Consider the following 24746-nt stretch of genomic DNA (forward strand, 5'->3'; position numbering starts at 1 on the left):
AAAAGACACATCATTTTTGTTCAATTTTTTAACTTTGTACAAATTTTGGAAAAAGTGCAAAATTTTAATTTTTTTTTTAATTTTAAATTGAGTATGCAGATTTTTTAACCTGGTAAAAACTAACATAAGGCAGCTTTTTGAATTTAAGTTAATGCATTTTTTGCTTAGTTATTCGATGTTTAAACTTGATTTGTAAAACAAATTTTCGTATAACATTTTAAAAAATATCGACTAAAAATGGTATTATAGTTTTTTTCAAATGCTTGTAAGTCTGTAAGGAGTCATTTCCGATATAAATCTTATATTTTCCTGATCAGCATCAAAAACTGATTTGATCTGGCTATCTTTGGAAAAATATTTTTTTTTTTAAATTTTTGAAATTTTTATTTGGGGTTACTTAGTTTGAATTTGGAACAATTAATTTAAATTCAATTTTTTTTAATATTATTGAGTATGCAGATTTATTGACCTGGTAAAAACTAGCGTAGCACAGTTTTCCGAATAAAAATTAATGCATTATTGGCCTTTTTATAAAATTTTGAACACTGTGATTTTTCACAAAAAATTACAAAAACAATCCACATAAAAATTTATCAGTGTTTGACTTAGTTATGTTCTTGAATAAAATCTATAACTTTCTTAAAAAAATTAACATTTTAAAATAAATTTAATATCCATAAAAATTCCCAGAAAAATTACTTTTTAATTATTTGTTTTAAATAAAATTAATTTAAACTTAAATTGCCCATGAACAAATAAATAAAAATTCATTTATCGTAATATTTTTGAAGAATTGGTAATTTATTTAAGATAAAGTTGAATTATTTATTAATATAATGATATAACTAATTGGTTTCAAGGTTGTTTTGTTTGTTTTCTTAACTCCTTTTCCTCCTTTGTCTTGCCTTTGTTTAAATTAATTAATTACATTTAAAATCACAGCAGTCTTTCATTAAAAAATAGATTTATCAATGTTTGTTGTGTGTGTGTTTATCCGTAGAATAAACCTCTATCCGTAGATCTTTTGTGTGTATAAAACTGAACAGACTTGCACTACACTCATTAAAAAAACGGAATCGGAAAGAGCTTAACACTAAATCGGAGCATGCTAACTACACAATATTTAATATAATAATTTCTAGGCGCCTATCTATATCCCACATGCCAGATATAGAACGTATGTACGTATAGTCATTTGAACTGAGTTTTTGACAAAAACTAATAATAAACACTTGACAAATTGCACAAAAGGTCGAAAATAACATTAGTTATATTATGTAATATAATATTTAATATAGTCTAGCTCCTAAATATGGATAATTACGGCTAGAACGAACGTTGTATGAAAATTTCTGCTACTGGAATGTATTCTTTACGAGTTGCTCTTACCCATTTTCGCCAGCCAAATTCCCTAAACCAAAGGTAATATAAGCTTTAAGATGGGTCCTCTCCCTGGCTTTTAATCAACTCTTGAATAGAGCCATCTTAAACCGTATATTACTTTTGCCTAAACTATATATATGTTGGCCTGTGCGTAAATCGTTAGTTAATATATATAATATAGTTTTAGCGATTATGTAAACAATTTCTACACAATTTCTATATACAATTTCCGTTCCGTATCGTTCCGTTTTTCAATTAAGCTAGCTAAGAAATCGGTCAAAAAACAGTGTCTATAATTGATATTGAACAAATTTTGATTATCCTACTCAAACGGGGGGAGAAATTGGGGAACGCGGGGTTGGGGTTATCCTTTCAATTCCTCCTACTCCTACTCCTAGGATGGCTCTATATATATCGTACATATCGGCTTTAATCACAGCTACGCAGAGTTTAGGCAAGGCGAGTGTAGTCATCGGCTAGTAGTAGTTCGGTTGGCAGGGATTAGCACTCCCTAGCCGGCCACCTGCTGCATGGTTATGGTGCTAATCAGCTGCTGGCATATCTTTCCATACTCGAACTGATCTCCGGAGATGCGTCGCAGCTTGATGCCCTTGGCCGCTCCGTGATGATCGCGGCTGCGTCCCTCGCACACCTGCAGTTCGATCTGCAGGCCGCCCGAATACTCCAAACTAAGATTGGTCGTGGGCTCGCCGCCATAGGCCAGTAGAGATGAAGCTGCTTCGCAGGCCAAGGGATTCGAAGTGGAGGCATTGGAGGCACTGCTGTGACGCGACTCTGCCCCGCTGTCCTCTGAGCTGATGCTGCCCTTGTGCAACACAAACCCCTTTGGCGGCATGGTCGAGTCTATGGTTTGCTTGACCATCTCCAGGATTCGAGTGGAGTCCAGATTGGAGCATTCGTGCGGCAGGGGAACCTCATAGCACATCTCATCGGACATGCGACGGGAGTCGCACATGGAATCGGGAGTCAGATGGCCACATTCCGTGTGATCACCCATCTCCGAGTGGGAGTCCGACTTGAAGCCGGAGCTGGCCGAGGGCTCCTGGCAGGGCGACAGGTTATTCGAGTCGTTGCTGAGAGAGTCATCCGAGAAGCCCAGCGATTTGTCGCTGCCCCGCCGGCACTGCGCCTCGGTTTGAGCCTGTGATTGTGCCGGATTCACTGGGCAATGGCTGACTCCACCTCCTCCTCCTCCTCCACCACCACCGGTTGGTTCACAGTCCAGGCTGGCCTTGCGTCCAATGCCGCGGGTTATCGAAGGCATATCGCTGCTGGGTTCGGTGATAATAAGACCCTAGAGGGAACATAAAGTGGTTTAGATCATGAGGCAATTGTTCAGTGTAGTTAAGACTCACCTGCAGCGACATAACCGGCGTGTGCGGCTCCAGTGAATCCTCGCTATCCCGACTATTATCCGAGGATAAAGCCACCAGGGTGATCTCACTGCCCTGGACATCGGTGAGACAGATCTGTGGCGTTATGCCGCCGGTACACCCCGCATATGGTGTTCCCGTACTTATGGTATGGCACATCTGCCCATTTCCGTTCTCCTCCTGGATGATGCACAAGTTCGGCGAGGCCGGGGGTGTGGGCACCACTCTTACAGGCTGTGCTGGCGACAGATTCAGTGGTTTCAGATCGTAAAATGAGGCTGCCGCGGGCATAAACCAATTGGTGGCTGCATAATCCGTTGGCTGCTGCTGATCCATCACTCCCCCGCACACATCCATGGATAAGTCCAAGGGCTGATTGGCCGCCGCAGCAGCTGCCGCTGCTCCTTCGCACGCCGCCGAAGTGCCACGGGTGATGGAACCACCGGCGCAGCCTGTGCTCAAACCCGAAATGCCTTTGGTGATCTGATGGAGCGGCGAGGACCCACCACCGCCGGGCAGATAGGGATTGGGTGAGCAGCTGCCGCTGAAGCTGCTGCTATTGTACACCGGCGACTGGCAGCCGCTGCTCGAGTTGGAGTTGCTAGCGGCGCCCAGATTGATGCTGCTGAACTGACCCACCAGCTGCTGCTGCTGCTGGAGTTGCTGGTGGTGCTGCTGCGGCTGCTGCAGGACTAACGTCATTGGTTGATATTGCTGGTAGCCGCAGATGGGTTGACCGAACATCTGCTTGGCGGAGGATAAAGCCAGCGAGGCATTCACAGCTCCACCCTGCGGTGGCATACTCAACGGCGACACACTGAAGCTGTGCATGTGCTGCTGCTGCTGCTGCTGATGGTGCAGCAAGTGGCTCTGATCCAGGTGCCCACCACTCACCGCCGCCGCGCTGGAGGCATGAGCCGCCAGTCCCAGCAGGTGGGCCAGCTCCATGGGCACCACGTGCGTTGAGATTATCTTGTTGGCTATTTCGAAGCTCACCCGCTGCTCCTTGACCAGGCGGTCCAAGGCGGGCATTAGATTCTTGATGGCCTCCGGAGGAACTTCAATGTCATGGCCACGTCGCAGAGTCAGCTGCAGGCCCATGACCGGCTTGCCATGTATGGGGGAGCCTGTTGGGAGAAGGGAAATCATCAAATTAATCGCATTTTAAGGGAGCTGGTGTCTTAAGCTTCTGCTGTTAATTTGGGTCTCGTTATCGTTCTTCTTACCTGGCAGACTAATCGAATTTTCTAAAAGCGGCGGACTGGGTGCAACCAAAAAGTTTCTCTGTGCAATACCTTTCTGCAGGGATTGGCATTCCTGCAGCGGACCCTGGAACTGGCTCTTGGATCCCTCCGACGCCCGACGCACTGGACTATAACGTCCTATTGTCGCTAAATCGTAAGAAAGCAGCCAAGGTGTCAAAGTAAAAGTAGATAGAAAGGAAATGGTAGGAAATGGTTAACCAATTGAATCACACACACACCCACAGTCAAAAGGGGAAACTTAACTAAATTTGATCAATTAACTTAACCAGGGGATTAAGGTGGTTATAAATATAGAATTTCGTTTTTAGTTTTATGAATATTGGAATACTATATAACTATGATCAGTAAGTAAATAAGTATGAGCAGTTATTAACTATAATCAGTGAGTATCAATGAACATTAACTAACTATGATCAGTAATTAACTATGAGCAGTAAGTAACTCTGAATACTAAGTATCTATGACCAGTAAGTAAATATGATCAGCACCTATCAATGAACATTAAGTATCTATAACCAGAAAGTAACTCTGATCAGTAAGTATCTATGACTAGTAAGTAACTTTGACCAGTAAGTAATTATGAACACTAATAAACAATGACTTGCAACTTTTGTAACACAACACTTTTCTAAGACTTGGCTGGCAGCAGTCACTTCGTTCCAGGGATGTTTGAACCAGTTGGGAATCATATGTACAGAGAGAGATTTGTTTTGGAACAAATTTAAGAGCAAGCTATTTGAATTAAACTATGGAATTAATCTTCTATATAATTTTATAGGATATAAATCGGAGGATGGCAAATCTATATATATACATATATATAGCTGATATAGGAACGATCGGACGATTTATAGAACTATAATCTGCAAGTATCTATGACCAGTAATTAACTATAAGCAGCAAGTATCAATGAAGAATAAGTAACTATGAGCACTAAGTAACTCTCAATACTAAGTATCAATGACCAGTAATTAAATATGATCAGCACCTATCAATTAACATTAAGTATCTATAACCAGTAAGTAACTCTGATCAGTAAGTATCTATGATGAGTAAGTATCTATGATCAGTAAGTATGTATGTTCAGTTACTAACTTTCAACACTAATAAACAATGACTTGCAACTTTTGTAACACAATGCATATCTGATACTGGGCCGGCAGCAGTCACTTCGTTCCGGGGATGTTAAAACCAGTTGGGAATCATATGCACAGAGAGAGATTTGTTTTGGAACAAATTTAAATCAAGCTATTTGAATGAAACTATGGAGTTGTTCTTCTATATAATTTTACTATTATATATGGACTATATATATATATATATATAGCTGCCATAGGAACAATCGGACGATTTATAGAACTATTATTAGTAATTTACTATGATCCGTAATTAACTATGAGCAGCAAGTATCAATGAACAATAAGTAACTATGAGCACTAAGTAACTCTGAATACTAAGTATCTATGACCAGTAATTAAATATGCTCAGTAAGTATCAATGCACATTAAGTAAACATGATCAGTAAGTATCTATGACCAGAAATTAACTTTGAACACTAATAAACAATGACTTGCAACTTTTGTATCACAACACATTTCTGAGACGTGGCTGGTAGGAGGCACTTCGTTCCGGGGATGTTAGAACCAGTTGGGAATCATATGCACAGATGTGCGAGATTTGTTTTGGAACAAATTTAAGCTATTTGAATGAAACTATAGAGTTATTCGTCTATATAATTTTACTAGTATATAAGTCGGAGCATGGCAAATCGGAGGACTATATATATATACATATATATAGGTGATATAGGAACGATCGGAAAATTTTAATAAAAATAATATTAAATAATAATTTTTACAGTTTTCAACAGATTTTCATGAAATTTGGTATATAGCCATTATATATTAATTTAGAATTTTGTGTCAAATTTTATGAAAATCGGACTACTATATCTTTTCTATTTTCTATTTTTATGAAGATAAGTTCAAGAATTTAAATTTACCCATTTCAAAGTTTAACGTTTACGTAGAATATAATTTCTTGTTTATGAGATATGATAATAAAGATTTCTCTTAAGAAAAAAAGTTATTTAATTAAATGTATCATAATCTTATTAATGTTACATATAAAATATATATTTTTTAAGCACTTTGGTTAGTCACAACTCCCACCCAATTGAGATGACCGCAACAAGAACTCGAGACTTACCACCCTCCTGAACGGTGGGCAACTTGGAGTGGACAGCCCGATAATTGCGCCGATTATTGGCCGCCACCAGTGGGACGGAGGAGACCGCGCCCGCAGATGCAACCAGGGGCAGGGAGTGGGGCGGTGACAAGCCCTTCCCCATGCCCATGCCCATGGGGCCCACACCCACAGGATATGTGCCATTCGGTGGCGATTGGCTAAGAGATTTCAAGGTGGGCGGCAAGTAGTCACGGTTCATGCGAGACTCAACCTCGCGTATGAGCTCGGGGGGAATCACTGGACGACGGGTTAGGGCAGAGGCGGGATTCAAGCAGCGAGAATTTCGGGAGCGGTAGCAGTAGCAGGTGGTGGTCAGTCGTTGTGGTGCAGTTGCGGGCGATGCAAAATTAATAAACCAAAAAAAGGTTTTACATAAAAAGAAAACGGGAAAAAGCAAAATAAAACACATCAAATTAATATACTAATTTGAATAAAAACAATAAAATGAATATATATATAATTAAATCAGTAAATTATTCAGGTATTAATAAAGGAATATTAAAATCAATTAAGGCATTTCATGGCTAAATAAAAGTTTTTCATGAAGCCATGCTGTAAATATCGTTTAAGGAAGCATTTTAAATATAATAATAAGCTTGATTTTAATAAGGAATGCAAATATATTGAAAAAAACAGTATTATATTTATATAATGATATTTATATAAAAAATATTCAATATCATATCATACATTTTTATATCCAACTTTTAAACAGCATTACTGCTTCAGTTTCATAATTTGTTTGGGAAAATAAACAAAACGGTAAGGAAAAACAAATTAAATGAAATTATTAAATAAAATGCTTGGCAACTTAGGTGTCTTTTTATAAAAATGAGTATTTTATGGTTTAAAAAGACAATTTGAAAGCCTAATAAGATTAACTTAATATACTTATATTTATACTTTACTCTATACTAACTTTCTAACTGACTATAAAGCTTTGATCTTGATTAAACATTTGATAAATATCTTCAACTATTAACTATCAAATTTAGTGAAATGATAATATTTACGCACCTGGCGGCCTTTCGGTGACCGTCAGCAGACCCGTTCTTCTCTGTCGCATGTTGCTGGAGGTAGTTGGCGCCTGCGTTTGAGAGCCTGGACCCGGACCATGTGTCACAGAGAGATCTTCCGTGCATCCCACAGTATGACGCTTGCCCAGACCACGCTTTTGCATATAACTACGGGGGAAATAAGGATTTAATATTGTAAACCCAATAAATAGGAGTAAATATAGAAACCTCTGAAGCTCCTCATTACATTCCCCACTATCGTTCTCCTGGCAGCAATGCATCTGAGCTGCTGCCTGCTCATTGAGCGGCGACAGCTCTTGGACCGCTGAGGGATCAGTGCCACAATTGGGATTGATGTAGTATCCAGCGGTGTCCATTTGCTGGCCCTGAGCTGGTCCACCCACAGTGCCCGTGGCGGGATAATAGATGTGAAGATTGGCGCCGCCATCCGAGGCACGTCGCCCAAAGGAGCCTGAAATAAGAAGGACATAATTAATAAATGGAAATCCCCTTAAAGTGGTAACACTTACTGGCTCCCATGACCACCGGCGGCTTGAGCAGATGCTGATCCTTGATGGTGAGATTGTGCAGCGGCTGATTCTGCAGCATGGGCAGATTCATGGGATAATAGGGCACCGTCGTGGGCTGCGCAGGATCGCTGCATTGTGGCGGGCACTTGAAGTCAATGGGCGGCACATGGGGATTGGCCAGTGCCTGTTCGTGGGCCACATCCCCGGGTCCCACTGTATGGCGTCGCGTATTCGCTCCATTGACTCCACCTCCCGGTTGGGCGCTCAAGTGCTGCGGATTGTGAGGAGGCTGTAAATAAGGGGACATTAGATTGGTAATAATTAATTAAGGCAAATAATACTTACCTCATTGGATCGCGCCAGGCATTCGAGCTCGAAATCTCCGTACTTCTCCAGATCCACGGCCACATCGGACCAGCCAAAGCCCAATGCCGTGCTGGAGGCATTGGTGGCACTGCTCAGCGGACTCAGTCGGTCCAGAGATTCCTGCTTGACGGGCTCCGAGCGATCCACCACGCCCGTCGTTATGCTCGTCTTGCGGGACCGGGAGTAGACCAGGCTGGCATGGTGCTGCAGTCTTTGGTTGTCGCGCCGTCGCTGCAGCAGCTTGTCCTGCAGCAGGTTGTATATGGCATAGATGTTGTCGAAGCGCTGCTCGTGCACCGATTGGGCAATCATGTCGGCAGTCAGCCCGGGTAGCTGAAGCATGTGCGTCATCACCACCGAGTCCAGCTGCGGCGGTGAGTCCGGAGCACTGCTGCTGCCTAGGGAGGAGGCGGAAGCCGATTTTGACAGCGTTCCCGAGCAGGTGAAAGCCTCGTAGCGTTCCTCCTCCTGCAGCTCCGATTGCCATTCGCTGAGCCATCGATGCTTGATGATCTGCTTGATGGTATACCGACGATCTGGCTCTACGACCAACATATTGCGGATCAGCTGCTCGCATTCTAAAAAGGTTTAAACTTTGTAATATATCCAAGACCTTTTAAACTGAGTATCCTCTTTCCAACTCACCCTGCGACATGAAGAAGGGAATCCGGAATTTCCCCAAAACCACACGACTTTTTAGTTCCAGAATGGTCTTGCCATCAAAGGGCAAAGCCCCACAGACCAAGGCATAGAGAACCACACCCAAACTCCAGATATCCGACTTGGGACCATCGTATTCCAAGCCCTGAAACACCTCTGGAGCAGCATATGGCGGTGAGCCGCACCAAGTCCTCAGAGTGGCGCCCTCCTCGTAGTGATTACTAAAGCCAAAGTCAGCGAGCTGTTAAAAGAATAAAGTATATAGTTAATATATTTCTCTATTTATAAGAATCAATCTTTCTACCTTAATGTTCATATCCTTATCGAGCAGAACATTCTCAGCCTTGAGATCGCGATGCACCACTCCGCGCAGGTGGCAATAGTGAACGGCGGAAACGAGTTGGGTAAAGACCCTCGCTGCCTCCGGCTCCTTCATCCTTCCGTTGGCCACCAAATGATCAAAGATCTCACCATTTGGTGCATACTCAGTCACCAGGTAGATCATCGACTGGGACTCCATCACCTCGTAGAGCCGCGTTATGTGCGGGTGGCGCAGGGACTTCAGGATCGAGATCTCGCGGAAGGTCTTGCTCAGGTACTCCTCGTTCAGACATGTCTTGTCTATAATCTTGATGGCCACCTGCAACGATTAGCGCAAAACAGGGAAACATTTGGTTAATCAAGCCAAAGCTCATGTCATTTGCCTGTTGTCTGGGTTTGTTTGGTATTTGCCAGGTGAACGAACGAACGAACGTTTGGTTAATGAGTCAAGAGAGGGGGAGGAGAGGGGAATACGAGTGGGAGAAATGAACAGCAAAGATTTGGGAGAAACCGAGACAGAGGAACAGAGGGAGAGAGGGAAAGAGAGGGAGAGTCAGTGTGGGTTTGTGCCAAAGAAAGAACAGTGGAGCAAAATGCCATAAATACTTGAATAATATTCAACCAAAAATGTAGTTATTTATTTTATTAAATAGCAAGCTACTAAAGAAATGCTGTGCCCTATTTACTAATGTATTACTTCAAGTCTTAGTTCATTTCGCAGTAATTGAAAATATAATTGTTTAACCTTTTAAAGAAAGCAATTTAATACAAAATTCAGACACGCATCTGATTGATATAATTGAAAACCAATGAGGGCTTCATTAGTTCCTCTATTACATGAAACAATTAGGTTTTGCTTGCTTTAAAATTCAATTAAAAACTTGGAATATACAATTGAAGTTCTAAGCTAGATTTAGATTTCATATAACTTAATATGAATAAATATTTAATAAGCAAAGAACTTCGTTTAAAAGTAAATCAAATATCTTCAGTAGCCTTAAAAGGTTTTTCGTATTTAAAATATGGCACTTATTATTATTATTATTATCAAACTGACACTCGTATTAACTAATTCTTCTAAAAGGAATATAGATATTTAAGAAATGCCAGAAAATATTTCAAAACAGACTGAACCTTTTAAAATACCATTTAACTTTGCTTCGTAAAACATATTCTTTGTGTCATAAAAGCCAGGTCCTAAGTATAAATACTTTCCCTGTTTCAACACTTGTAACCCACTGTACCTGCTGCTGTTGCCAGGGGTGTCTCTGGGTTCAGGTGGGTGACTAGGTGGCGCCCAGTCTGCAGCGGCAGCAGCACAACGAGAACAACGAGATCACACACACGATGACAGCACCATACATGGTGCGCGTGCTTGGATCTGGGGATCTCCGGCAGAGGGTTCCGGCGGAGAGTGGAAGGAGGAGCAGGAACTGGCAGAGCGGAGCAGACTCTCGGGGAGACGAGACAAACAAAAAAAAGCAGCATTCTTTGCTCACGACTTTCGGTCGCCGTCGTCGGAGACTGTTTATTTGCTTTTGTGTATTCGCAAAAACATTTAAAATATTTAACACAATGTTAAATAATTAACAACACAAGCAAGTACAAGCGCAGTGGCTCTCCCTCATAGCCCCCGGTTTTCTTTTATAATTCCTATGGTTTTGATTCCCCGAATTCCGTGCTTTCTTTAGTATTTCTTTCTCATGAACAATATTCTCTATATATTTTCAAATCGCAAAGATTGGCGACAGGCACACACTTTCAATCAAAAATCTCGCACCGCTTGTGAGACTTTGAACTTGAGACAACAAGTAAATAAGTGTGCCAACGCTATTTGTTTATAATAGGAAGAAACACACACACCAGTACAGTATTACCCAGATGAGTTTGACACTTTTACATAATTGCATGTGAAACAAAAGCTGATTCTGCACTGATATTACGCCCCAGAAACGAGGCGCCATTGCCACGTGAGCGCGGGCTGTGAACTTCAGGCTTATTCCTACTACCAACAATAATACGAAATAAATTAAGGGGGTTTCCCCAGAGAGAGAGGGGGGGCCACAAAATGCCATTGCCACGTGCCATTTGACCTTTCCCCGGTCTGGTCACGATGAACATCGAGCATTCGCAAATGAGACATTTCAAAATAATCGCAACCAGAAATACACAACAACTATAACAGTCACCAGTCACCAGGCGCAGCAACAAAAATACCAATGTCGCCCAAGGAATCCTTCAGCCAAAAGGCTGAAGCGAAAAAAGCAGCAGCAACAGCAACAAATTCGTATCAAAAGGTCCTATTGATTTAAAGGGGAAAACTCAAGGCAAGGTCTCAAATGGCTTGTCTTGATTACAAAAGTGTCGAGCGGAGGGAAAGCGGCGGCGAAAGAATGTCAAGAATTTTTCAGCAATATTTGTCCGTAAATCGTAATTCACTAGAAACATTAGGTTTCTTTTGAATAGAGGGTTTTTTATTTAATTTATATTAGTTTTAACAAGAAAGGAATTTAATTTCGGAAAGCTTAAGTCTATGAACCCCTGCTGTTTCCAATTGAATAATGTGATAGAATCAGAAATCAATCTTTACTAAGCTTAAAATATTCGAATTATTTGAATCAATATTTATCGCTATTTTTATACGATAAATCAATGTTTAAAAAACGCATAACTAAGCCAAAACATCATTCATTTTCATTCGGAAAGCTTTCCCATGTTAGATTTTATTAGCTTAACAAATCTGCATACTTCATTTTAGATTTTTAAAAATTCTAAATTTTTCCAATTTTTAACAACTTAAAATATGTAAAAACTTGTATAAAATTTAGGAAAAAAATTAAAATTTTTTATTTTCTCCAAAACGTGTCTAGATCGACTCGGATGATGATGCTGATCAAGAATATATATGATTTAAAGGGTCGGAAATGACTTATTCACAAATTATAACAAAAAACACCTAAAATATGTCCCCTAAATAGATCAATACTTTTATATGATCATTTTTCGTCAAAATCACAGTTTTTCAAATGTCATAGCAACGTCAAAAATTGATTAATTTCACTTCGGATAGCTGTCCTATGCTAGTTTTTAACCAGGCTAACAAATTAGCACATTTTCTTTTAAATTAAAAAAATTGAAATTTTTATCAATTTTTTTACAATTTTAAAACCTTAAAAAATGTTGAAAAAAATTATCAAAAATTTGATTCTTTAAAACATGCTTAGATCGATTCGCCTGCTGATGCTGATCAAGAATATATATGATTTATAGGGTCGGAAATGATTCCTTCACAAGCTATTAACTTCTGAGTAAAATTAAAATACAAAAATCGTACTAAAATTTTCTATAAATATTGTCGGTTGAAAAGGTATATTCTTGCCACAAGACTGGATATTTTTGTTTAAAATTCAGGGCAGTAAAGCAACCTTTTCATTCTATTCCATACAGCTGGTCAGCTAGTGGGTATACATGGCGTATACTTAACCTGAAAACCTTTAAATTAAGTATACGCAGTGTGTATCAAAATGGAGAAGAGTTTACAAATATATAAAGACAAGAATTTCGAGTTAACAACGAACAGTTCCAGGACTTCAGAAAGCTAAAGTTTAAATACCCATAAAGTTTGCATTTTAAATATAGAAAAGTAAAGCAAGCTTAAAGTTAAGTTTCACACTTTCACATTAGGTTTTATTGGACATTACCTGCGAGTATAGTATTTTCACATATATAGATTTAAGACAGAAGATATTCTAGACTGTTAGTTACATATTACCCTTCCATATAAAGGTATTTTCCTTCTCCAATTTCTCGTACTCCTCCTTCAATGTTTCCAGCTCCTTTGAGTTCTTCAGAGTGAGACGCTCCAGTTGGCCATTAACGCCAATGATTCGTTGTCTGAGGGCATTAACCGTATACTGACTGAGACGCTCTGGTTGGAAGACATCCTCCTTGATGGCGGCCACATAGTGCCACATGTCCTGGAGTTCTCTCCTTTTTTCCGACCGATATTCCTGAAACTTTTTGTTCAAATCCAACTTCTCCTGTTCGATTTCATTGATCAGACTTATCAGAGCAGCGGTGGATGAGCTTGTGGGTCTTTTACCCTTGCCACTTTGTGGATCGGATTCATCCTCGGACTTTGGTTCCACGACCTTGTTGTCCTCCTCCTCATCGTCGAGTATGAAATTATTGGGATTTAGCTTGACTTGATTGCACTCGAGATACTTTTGCTGGGCCTTCAGGCGCGTCAGTTCACAGAGAATGGCAGTGGGTGTGGGTTTCGGGGTCCTGGTCTGGATATGCGGCGTGACTTTGACTACATTTCGCTTTCGAATCGGCTTCTCCGGGGGCTTGGCTTTCGCAGGAGCCGGCGGCTGAGGCTCCAGTAGTTCCTGCGACTTGCTGGGACTTTCCATTGGGGCTTCTGTGGCATGTGATTGTTGCACAACGACGACGAGGACGATGGCGATGGCGAGTCCTTGCAAGTTTTGCAGTATTCGTGCAGTTGTTGTTATTTACACGCGGTAATCAAACGTGTTGCCAGCGCAGCGCACCCCCACAGGTAACTACCACCCGGGCACCCCCCTCAGGTAGCCGCCCCCCTTTCTCCGCGTGTTTAATCGATGTGTGCGACCTCCTTCTTCGCTTTCACCCTCCTCGCATCCTTTTGGCTGCTGCAATTTCTGCGCTCTCTCTCTGGCTTTTCTTTTCTTTATTTTTATTTGTTTGTTTTTTGTTTTTGTTTTTGGGGTCAGTAAACTCTATTTGGCGCTAGCTGGATTTTAAAATTTTCCCACTGCCACCGCCGCCGACTGCCGCCTGGCAAGTTCCAGTGGAAATGGAAAATCGATTACTACAATTACACAGTTTCCATGTCATGGCCTACTTAATTGCCAATGAAATCGGGCTAAAAGTGGTTGTGGTGGCAGCAACTTAAACCTCTAATCACTACCCTTTTGACAGACAGGGAAAATCCGTCCAAAACAACCGAAACCTCAAGTGCTAATCACAAGTTTTGCAGCGTTGATCAATTTTTTTGGTTAAGGAAATACAGTGAAGCAATGATACAGCAAAAGGGGATTTATTTAAGATATAAACTTGTATTTCGGGGTGTTTATGTAGTGTTTAATTAATTTTTAAAAGTTGCAAATAATAAAAAACGAAATAAATATTAATTATCGAAGATCTTTATGATAGAAAATAACTTAAAAACACAAGAAAAATTTGAACTTTGTATTTTGTTTTGCATTTTCAATATAATAGTAATCATTGTTTGAATGAATTTTATTATGAGTTTTAATAAATTAATTATCTATACTTCAGTCTAACTTGTATTAATTTTAAGTGAAAGCTAAGCTATAAGAACTTAAAGTAACTTAAGCAAAGGCAAGAGACAGTTTTAATTATAAACAATTAAAGGCAGAGGTTTAAGGTTTATAGATATTTCAAGGACCCCAAGGTTTAAATGTTCACCCTAAAGAAGTTCTACTGTTTATGGTGGAGGAAACACTTGAATTTATGTTGTTTTATTATTTATTTTGCTATCGCCTGCAAACTGAAATCAAAAACAAAAGCTCTCCCCGCGAGTGGAGAGATTGGAAAGTGGAGAGTGGAGAGTGAGCATAAAGTTGGCGCGTGCTGTCGGTCTTCTCCCCACCTCTCCCTCCCCACCCCTTCTACGGGTCGTGTGGGAGGGAGGGGGCAGGCGGCGCACGTGACTGATTTGCGAATTTATTTTGCCCAACAAGAAGAACCGCTGGAGAAGCAGCAAAGGCAGAAGAATACCGCTTGATAACACAAATTTACTCTTATCAAACCGAAATTATTTCGAGGCTGCCGCAAGAGGAAGAGAGTCAACATACTTTTATTACTATCGCTGCCAGACATAAAAACAACAAATGAGAAAATAGTAAATAGTTAACACAAAAAGAGATGGAAGATTTAGTGCGCATGATTTTTTGGGTTTTGTAAACACACACACGCACACACACTCGAATATTATACATACAAGAAAAAAAACGCAGACTACACAAAAAAAACGAGCAGCAAAAAGCCGCGAAATTGTTAATGAAAAGGTAAATAAAAAATTGTTAAACGATTTCATCCATCCATCTCGCTCGCACTCCCACTTGCTGGGCGTCCCTTTCAGCCCCACGACTCGGTCTGACGCGTGTTAGATGTTCAAACATGTTTTCGGTCTGCTGGCCAAAAGCCAACGCTCACCGCTCAGACGGCAGCTTAAATATTTGCTCATAGCGAAAGATCAATCAACGAGTGCGGGATAGAGAGAGCGAGAGCGAGAGGTGCCAGATACGCGCCAAAAAGAGAGAGGGAAAGCAGGGCTACACGGGGAAAAAAAATGTACAATTTGCTATAAAGAATTGGTAGTTAAGAGACATGAAGAAAGAGAGAAGAGAGAGAAGAAAAGGTACGAAGAAATCTCAGGAAGAAGCAACTATCAGCATTAGCTACCTTTTCCGGTTTAATATATTATAATTTTTACTATTAACAAGAAAGTAAATTAAGTTCGGGAATCAAGGCTTATATACCCTTGCAGTTCGATTCAAATAACTTAAAATATTCTCATTAATTGAACCGATATTTATAGATATTTTTATATGAAAATTTGTTAGACAAATCAAAACTTTAGAAACTCATAACTAAGCCAAAAAATCATTAATTTCAATTCGGAAAGCTGTCCTATGCTAGTTTCTGTTAGAATAATAAATATGCATACTCAATTTGAAATTTAAAAAATTGTCATTTTTTCCTAATTTTTAATAATTTTACAACCTTTAAAAATGTTGAAAACAATTATCAAATTTTTCTTTCTTTAAAACATGTCTAGATCGACTCGGCTGTTGATGCTGATCAAGAATATATATGATTTATAGGGTCGGAAATGCCTTCTTAACAAATTATAACAAATAGCACCTAAAATATGTTCCTTAAATAGATCAATGCTTTTATATGATAATTTTTCATTTCGATTCCTCTTTTAATGCTGATCAAGAATATATATGATTTATAGGGTCGGAAATGACTCCTTCACTGCGTAACAAGCTTCTGACTAAATTATATACCCTGTAAAAATCGTATAAAAATCTGTTTAGTCTTATTATAGGTCTGGATATTCATTTTAGTTTCAAATTCAAAGCATTTGGAGCTTCAGACTCAGGCTTTTCTATTCAACTAGTCAGCTTCCGGGCCAACATGGCGTATACTTAACGTGGAAACCCTTAAATTAAGTATACGCCGTGTGTGTCTTAAGGGAGAAATAAGGGTCATAAATTTATATGGATAAGTTCTTTCTATTACAAAAAGCAAGTTCAATTTAAGGGATTTCTCTGCGTGTTAAATACAAGAGTGGGGATATCAAGTAGCCACGCTGCATGGTTGCGACTGCTGCTGCTGCTTAATTGCATCAATTGGAGCATTAAAATAGTTGCCAAGGCAACAGCGAAAAATTCAATTAAACTAAAACTTGCCAATTGAGTGCAAACACATTCCGCACACCAAACAAAACGGGGGAAAAAAACCTACAAAAAAATTAAAGTAAACTAAAATTGAATTTGAAACGGCACGTGAAAGCGATCAAGAGAGCGTAGAACTCCAAACAAAGAAAGTAAACAATTAATATTTTGACATGCTCGGCACACATGCTGGCAATATTTAAGGAGGGAAAACGACACAATTGATCAGATGTTTTATATACGTTTTATTATTATAAATGATAAATGACCCATTGTTTTATAGATTTTTCATTTAAACTAGGTTATGGTTGGTTAGGTTTTTTCTTTTACGATATACAACACACTCCCTTTAGCTGGAAGTTCTCACATATCGCCATGGTTTCTTATCGTTTGTGTTTATTCGCGGTTGCTTCGGTTTATACAAATAATCATAATTCAATTTATTTACTCTGTATGTGTTATGTACCTATGGAACAAGTGAACTTTTGCCATTTTCCATTGATAATAGTAAATTATTGGCAAATGCGCTTAAGAGAGAGAGAGAGAGAGAAAGAGATAAGCTGCTGGTCTCTAAGGCAATAATATAATTCTAAAAACACACAAACATAAATACTATATAGATTGGCAAATAATAATAAGATAAGTAAGCACCGTTTGGACCTTGAAGTTGTCAAACAGCTGTGTCCTTATCGACGGCGGGAAACTTTATTCCATTACAGCCAGCAAACAATCGATCAGGGAAGCTGATTCGATCGGCTTATCATTATCAAGTGCTACCGAACGAAACCCTCTACCTAATTCGATTCATTAAAGTATTTAAACTCCTTATTTATGGCCATTAATCTATCCGAGAGATTAACTTTCCATTGAAGATTTCTTTGAACTTTGAAGAAGCTGAGGATTTTTATTCAATTTGAACATTGACCCCAATGAACAAAAACATCTTGGAGGCCTCCTCGTTAATCGTGTGTGACAGTGTTGATAATTCCAATCATGTCATATCCGGCGATAATTACTTAGATCGATATCCACCATCAGAGGCACGTGCTCAGCGCAGATTCCTCAACGTTGTCAATTATGCAAAAATTCATTCCGATCGGTTTACTCTACGAATTTGCATTCTTCTCTCCCGTATCTTAGAGCCCCGACTGCCTCAAAGTGTTCTTTATTTGTCAAGTGATTAAAGTTCCCTCATTTTTATTGCTTTTATTGTAGCTGCCATGTGTTGGGGCGAGTATTTCTCTTGACAAGCCCAATTATCAAGTGTCACAGCTGTGCTGTTTGCACATCATCCATCCATTTGTTGTTCTTACTCACAGAGACACTGTTACAAAAAGAGATACAAAGGTGACTCAATCTTTTACATGCACCCAGGTAATACCTTTCCCTAATTGTGAATTACTCAGCTCATCAACTTCAGAGAGTTGGGACTTTATAGCAGGAAATTCTCAAAGGGAAAAGGAACATATAAAAACCGATTTGTAAATGCAAATGACATCGAAAAAAACAAAAACAAGAGGCAAAACTCAATTACTTCCTCAAAAGGTTCACACAGATACACAAGGGGAAGATGCCTAAAGCACATACCTAACATATATACTCTCGGAACGCTTTACAAATGCGATTCAATTAGCATCTGTCGATTGCCACCTCAGAATATACACACACACTACCCTTTCCCCCTTTCCCCCCTCTCAGACATTGTCAATTGAAGGCAAAAAAAACACAAAAGCCAGGCAACCGAATCCGACGAATTCGAAACCGAAAGATGCCAAGATGCCGCGATGCCGAAATCGAAACGAAACTCCCGATTGTCAATAAGTTGTGTAAATAATTATTGTACACATATTTACGCGGCAATAAGCAGAATCATCAAAGAACAACAACTAAAATCAATTTGATCGACTCAAATGCGCAAAAAAAGAAAAATCATCACAGAGCATGAAGTGATTGCTCACTTGATCGATGATATATTTTTGTGAGTATCTGAAAGATATAGCAGTATCTATAATACTAGTTTGACACTTAAAACCGATTTTCTACTTTGATTCTTTTTAAATTTCCCTTACTTATGCTCTATAATTCCCAAACAAATTATTTGATGATCATTTTTGAATAACATATGGTAATATTCAAACTGTAAAGTTAATTAATTCCTCAGCTTTGCTCAAGTCCCTTAAAATCCATCCATGCTTATTTTCTATATATATATATATATTATATATAATCTATGTACATATCTCTCCAAACTTGTGCTTTATAATTCTCAACTGCTTCAAGCTTTATCAATATTTTACTTCACTTTCTTTGTTACCTTGTTGATCAATATTTGAATGATGCATGGTAATATTTTAATTTTCTACAGTATAGTATATAGTCATTCCCCCTTTTCCACTGTTTTTCTACATATATTGAAATAATGCATATATAATCGATCTTTTAACCGACTGATGTCAATTGTTAAGACAAATACGCGCTTAGTCAGTTATGACTAACTAGTTAACAAATTGTTAATTGAGGGAATCGGGATTTGAGCTTAGAGTTTACGTTATTTTTGTATATTTATGATATTATGGGGCAAGGACTCACCTTTGTCTTGGTCACAATATTCGTGGCCAGCTTGACCACGGCAAAGTTACCCTTGCCGATGGTCTTCTCCAACTCATAGTATCCCACGCGGAGGAGCTTATCCACGGATATCTTGCTGGTCGATGGCACCTTGTAGTTTTGGGGCGTTGAGGTCGGTGGAGCTGCTGATGCTGCTGGTCCAGCCGTTGGTGTGGTGGCCATCGCAGATGGATTTTCTTTTTATTTTTGGGGGGAGGGGAATTCACAAATGGGATTGGATTTTCAGCGGCTTAATTGGCTTCGGCGCACAGGAAATTCACTTAAAATGCATCTTCTTTTGTCGCGGAGTTCGTGCGCGATTTCAATTGCTGGCGGCGAGACTGAAACCCGGAGACGGACGACGGAGACGGAGACGGACACGGGTACGGCAAAGGGAGACTGGTCCGGGGTCTTCGGGATGCGGGATATGGGAGGTTGGTGTACGGAGAGCCGCCGCCAGCAACACTGAGAGGCGATGATAACTCCTCCTTATGATTTCCACTAAATAATTTTGCACTTAATTCGATTAAGAGGTCAATGGCAGCTTCTCGTTCGGATGCTCCGGCGGATTCTTGGTGGCGGGCAGTGGGCCATGCCCACCTGGTAACTCCGATTCGCACTTTATTTCACTCTTTTATTTTTTTGGGGAGAGAAAACGGCACTTCCGGGGAACTTTATATATTTGTTTTTTCTTGATTTTACGACACTTTCAAGTCTGATTTTTAATTGTTCTTTGTTTGGCCGCAAAATGCTTTTTACATTTCGATTTTTGCGCTTTTATCAGCTTCGGTCACCTTTTTGAAGCAAAAAAAGAGGAAAATTATTATATGAAGGCACGTATTTTCCTATTCATTGACCTTGGGCTTTTTTTTTTCCTTGTCTTTATCAAGGGAGGGCGTGGCATGTGTGTGTGTGTGTGTGGGTTAAAGAGCAAAGCAAACACCAAAGATAGCAACAAAAACAACAAAAGTAAAAACAATAAAAACCACTGGGAACGTGTTATCTATTCGAGCAGAGAACTCAGAGAAAACAAAAGGCAAACACATGAAATATTTTTCCAACATTAATCACGGTTGGTAGTTATTATCCTATGGATGTCAAAATAAAGAACATATTTCTTTATACCTTAAAAGGATCTAAAAAACCCATTATAAACATTGCATTCCGTTTCATGTTCCAGTACTAATAACAAACTTTTTGCGGGCAGTGTAAACAGTAAACTAAAGTTTAAGAAAACGAAGAAGAAGGCCAAGAAGAAGAAAACAGGGTTTTTTATGCTTTGTAAGCTGATCGGCAAAGAGCAAGAGAGTACACAGAGAGAGAGAGATAGGGAGATAGAGACATAGGGGGCTCTCAATGGGTTAATGTACAGCATCAAGGTCGTATGAAAACCGGGCACTTGCACATACACATACATACATACAACCACACATTCGCACATAATTGCCAAACGAAAGAAATGAGAGGGGAATATGAAGGGAGACTCGATCGCTCACTCACTCACACCATAAAAGAAAAGGGGGGCGGGGGAGGGGCAATCGTCAAAAAAGCTCATTGAAATCAATTTAGAGCAGAGGCTGTGTGCGTTTTGTGCGAAGAAGAGGAAGCAGGCGGCGACGATGATGATGATCAAACATTAACTCAACAACCAAATTGTTTTCCCCTCTCCCCTCCAGTTTCGCGTGATATTTCGTGGGTGCGAAAAGAGCAGCGGCAGCTGGACAACAATGCAAACGGTACCGCTCCCTCTCCCTTTCCATTTCCATTCTCCCTCGCACATTTTCACATTTCTAAAAGGTTTCTTTCGATAGCTTTTCCTTTGTTTATTTGCATTAATCATCCACAGACACAAAACAGTTGTTAATCCAGTCCAGTCAGGCAATAGAAGTGGGCGGCGGGCAAACTACCGGATAACCGGATGATAAGACATACCGCAAAAACCGGAGGAAAGACAGAGAACCTGCCAGAGAACGAAGTGCACGGAGTCAAAAGTCAAAGCTGAATGAACTTCCAATTTGGAAGTCAACTGGAGCAGCCGCCTCGCGAGAGGCTGCTACGTCACTTCCAGCCAGCCAGCCAGCACGCTTCCAGCGCACATGCTGGAGAGAGAGAGAGGGAGTGACACACAAGAGAGGGAGAGAGAGAGAGCCAAAACGAGAGGAGAGTAAAAAGTGGGATGCAAAAGACGTCACCGGGTTAAAGGTACCGCCTTCCGCTCAAAATCCTGTGGGTGTTCCTCATGCACCCAAAATTAGGTAAATAAGAAGCTGTTTGAGGAAAATGGGAAAACTGTAAAATCTTTAAGAGGCGTAAAAAAAAGCTATGGATTTGAAATATCTTAAATACCTTAATTTTGATCAAATTAAGGAAAATTCCATTTGGAATTAGGGAACCTTTTGGGGACTTGTGTTATGGATATAGTGTGTAAATGGTTCTTCCACGTATCGGGACCGTACTTTTGCTGATAACTAACAGCAGTAGCGCGCTTTAATTTTTTTTTTTGTACCAAATCAGAGAAGCAAAAATGATTAAAAAAACATAAAAACAACAGGCAACGAAATGCCGAAAAGAAACGACAAGTAAAATAAATGAGGCAACAAACCGAAACGAAATAGGGAGGAAGGAGGGCGAAAACAGAAACAACAACAAAGGCTAGAGAACTTGGACTTATACAGCAGCCAAAGCCAGACAGCAAAGCAGACGGCCAAGAAGGGGGTCCCGCAGAGCGGGAGGGCGGGAGGAGAGATAGAGCCAAAGCAAACATGCGAGAGACAGTCGTCGCCGCCAGTCGCCCCCATCGATTGCTGAAGGCTAGAGGGAGAACGGGCTATCAGCGCCAGTATTTGCATGGCTGTGTGTGTGGGTGAGCAAGAAGGGGGCGCAGCAACAGTTTGTGGGTGTGCGAACAAGTGTGTGTGCGTGTGTGTGTTTTAAGGTTTCGGGGAGTCAAGGAATTTCACAGGAAAAGTGAAGTAAACGGCAGAAAAAATTACAATTAAACTTAAATACACGGGGAGAAATTTTGGCTTTTATAAATATTTGAAAGATTATTTTATAATTAGCAATAAAAAGGGATAAGCAATAATTTCTTTTTGATTTTTAATTAATTTTGCCATTTACTATCAAAGAATATCTGCTATTTCTCCGTGTATTGCATATGTGTGAGGACAACGCAAAACAAAAGCAAAGAAAAAACCCGTCGAGGTCGCACTCACACACAAACACAGCCGCTTTTACAAGAGAAAGCCCGTGCAATTGATAACGGGTCGCCAAATGGTAAATAGTATAAACAAGTAAAGCGCAAGGTGTCCAATTAGACCACTCAACGGCAATTGGCTTTTTTGCTGCCTTATTTGCGTTTTACCGGAGTTGCCATGACGTACGAGCGCGCGCACACACACACTAGCGAACTCGCACGAAAAGAGAGCCCCCATACACTGGCACACTGGCTATGCGTGGAAAAACGTCACGACTTCCACAAAGTGGAAAATCGTACGCGCAGTTTTGTTTTTCACACAGGCTCTCGGTATCGAAGGTAAAACTTGCCGCAGCGCAGAGCACATAATTGCCATTCATGAATATGTTTTTAGCTTCCGCATCTCACGACTTGCCGGAGGTGGTGGCTACGTGACTCACGCAATGTCTTTCGGAAACAACCTGCTTGTAATGGCATTAGGCCAGCAAGTGTGTCACGCGCCCACCTCTGGAAATAGTTGGAAACATACACGCACGCACGCACACACACACACGAGCTAACACCAACGCAGCGGGAGCATGTAAAATGCGTACTGTTGTTGTTATTCTGCCATCGCAACAACAAGAACAAAAACAATACGAAAGCTGGTCAAACACAAAACACACTTGTAAATTTATTTAATCTTCGCTGTGACGCTGTTTCTTGTTTTCCTCTCTCCCTCTCTCTTCCGTTGGTTTGTCCGCTTACACATTACGATTTCGATCTCTCTATCTTGCCTCTCCACTTCTCAGGCTTTCCATCACTTTACTTTATTATTTCCATTTGTCGCCAAGTTGTTGTTATTACTGCTTCTGCGAGATTTCTTTTCACGTTGAATTTGTATTATATTTGCGTTATATTATATTCGCTTATCACTGGACAACAACAAAACGGCTTGTTGTTGCTGCTGCTGCTGCTGCTGCTGCTTACTGCTTACTGCCGTTGTACATAATATATAGGCACTCACACACTCGTATTTTGCACTTGAACCGCGGTGGCAATCTCGAACGCGTGGGCGAAGCGCGCTGCATTTAACATTTAACGAATGACACACAGATATTCACATTGCTGGGTTTTCGGCAAATTTGGCATTAATAATCGCCCTCGGCTAATTCTATTGGAATTTTTTCATCATGCCGTCGACTGCGATTCTGATTGGACACGACACGGTGTGACCAACTACTCGAGCAACATTAAACTGGTTTCTAAAATCATCTTGAAAATGCCAAAAATTCGAAAGAGTGTGACCAAGCGGTGGGCGAGTGCGATAGACAGCAATCGATAAATGCTTCCAGGGCCGCACCAGGGTAAATTTCGACGGTTGACAACACTAAGCAGGGCGATTTGAAATTCTTATTCGTTATTCCACACCGCTTATGTGAATTTTGAAATGTAAATTAAAATCTGTAAGAGAAAGAGGAAAATAGTATATTATTCGGGAAGAAATATACTTAAATGTGTAAGTTATCATTAAATCCCAGTGATTCTATTGAGGTTATATCTAAATGTAAATGTAATTACAAGACTTACAAGTTAAAATGTTAATTTAAAAATAAAAATATACTTGCCAGGATATAAAACACGATTTTTCGAAATGATTCTCAGCTCAGAAGTATGGCTGCCGCATTGGAGTGCCTGCTTTCTGGGCCGACTCGGCGGTATTGGGCTCATCATGCTTTTCGTGGCTCTTGGTGCTGGTCTTCTGGAACACCTTCTCGGTGAATATGGCCTTGGGGAATTCGCGGGCCTCGTACCAACCTGGATTTACAGTCTTGATCCAGACGTTCGTTTTGCACTCGAGGCCTCTTAGCACCTTGGCGATACAACCGAAGGACACCATCTTTTTCTCGCTTAGAAAAGTTGAAAAAAAAATTTTAGACTGAATGGAAACCAAAAAATTCGTTCAGTACTAGTGAACAGTGAAGTGTGAAGTGAGTTCCTAACGATATTTTCAAACTTACGTAGTTTCACCCGCCTGCTTTTGTAACGGTTTTTGGTTTGTATGGCCTGCGCAGCTTGGAATACGCACTGGATGAACACGGAAGGATGACAGGAAGAGAGCAGGGAGGGAAGGAAGGCTGGAAGGCGCCACGGCCCGGCCATGAATGAAACTTCCAACTGGCCATTGATTCAAGCTCTCTGCCAGCAGCCAGCCAGGCAGCTGAATGAAACTGGAGCCGGGAATTCCACTATTACGGTAAAGTGCGTGGGCGTTGGGAGAAAGAGATGGAGCTTCTGGGTAAATGAGAG

The 24746-nt window shown here is 40.4% G+C and overlaps 3 protein-coding genes across 8 annotated transcripts; all 3 read right to left on the reverse strand.

The window, feature by feature from the left end:
• Positions 1-780: 780 nt before the first annotated feature.
• On the reverse strand, positions 781-23696 carry Sik3 (Salt-inducible kinase 3). 6 transcript variants are annotated; one of them, XM_086837784.1, is made up of 12 exons: positions 23123-23696; positions 19244-20055; positions 9166-9501; positions 8847-9102; positions 8181-8779; positions 7836-8124; positions 7534-7777; positions 7307-7473; positions 6251-6526; positions 4004-4159; positions 2760-3904; positions 781-2698 (listed from the first exon to the last, which is right to left on the reverse strand). In XM_086837784.1, the coding sequence occupies exons 2-12, from the start codon at positions 19442-19444 to the stop codon at positions 1895-1897; spliced, it is 4473 nt and encodes a 1490-aa protein (XP_086693910.1). In that variant the 5' UTR covers positions 19445-20055; positions 23123-23696; the 3' UTR covers positions 781-1894. The 6 variants fall into 6 exon arrangements, with proteins under 6 accessions (XP_086693910.1, XP_020801351.2, XP_086693909.1 ...); XM_020945692.2 differs by having other exon boundaries at positions 4004-4168; XM_086837783.1 differs by lacking the exon at positions 23123-23696 and adding an exon at positions 21194-21268 and having other exon boundaries at positions 4004-4168.
• Positions 12845-15214, reverse strand: LOC110178536 (uncharacterized). Its single transcript, XM_020945696.2, has one exon. The coding sequence runs from the start codon at positions 13595-13597 to the stop codon at positions 12944-12946; it is 654 nt and encodes a 217-aa protein (XP_020801355.2). The 5' UTR covers positions 13598-15214; the 3' UTR covers positions 12845-12943.
• Positions 23697-24067: 371 nt separating the features above from the next.
• LOC110178537 (uncharacterized) lies at positions 24068-24446 on the reverse strand. Its single transcript, XM_020945697.2, has one exon. The coding sequence runs from the start codon at positions 24334-24336 to the stop codon at positions 24103-24105; it is 234 nt and encodes a 77-aa protein (XP_020801356.2). The 5' UTR covers positions 24337-24446; the 3' UTR covers positions 24068-24102.
• Between the last annotated feature and the right edge of the window lie 300 nt (positions 24447-24746).

Source organism: Drosophila serrata, unplaced genomic scaffold, assembly GCF_035046125.1.
Source record: "Drosophila serrata isolate PLE 108 unplaced genomic scaffold, ASM3504612v1 contig_334, whole genome shotgun sequence".
Classification (NCBI taxonomy): domain Eukaryota; kingdom Metazoa; phylum Arthropoda; class Insecta; order Diptera; family Drosophilidae; genus Drosophila; species Drosophila serrata.

Coding starts and splice junctions, on each gene's coding strand:
- LOC110178536 (XM_020945696.2), bottom strand. CDS start 13,597: ATGGAAAGTCCCAGCAAGTCGCAGGAACTACTGGAGCCTCAGCCGCCG.
- Sik3 (XM_020945692.2), bottom strand. CDS start 19,444: ATGGCCACCACACCAACGGCTGGACCAGCAGCATCAGCAGCTCCACCG. Junction 9,103..9,165: donor ATAAGGATATGAACATTAAG/GTAGAAAGATTG, acceptor TTCTTTTAACAG/CTCGCTGACTTTGGCTTTAG. Junction 3,905..4,003: donor AAATTCGATTAGTCTGCCAG/GTAAGAAGAACG, acceptor TTCTCCCAACAG/GCTCCCCCATACATGGCAAG.
- LOC110178537 (XM_020945697.2), bottom strand. CDS start 24,336: ATGGTGTCCTTCGGTTGTATCGCCAAGGTGCTAAGAGGCCTCGAGTGC.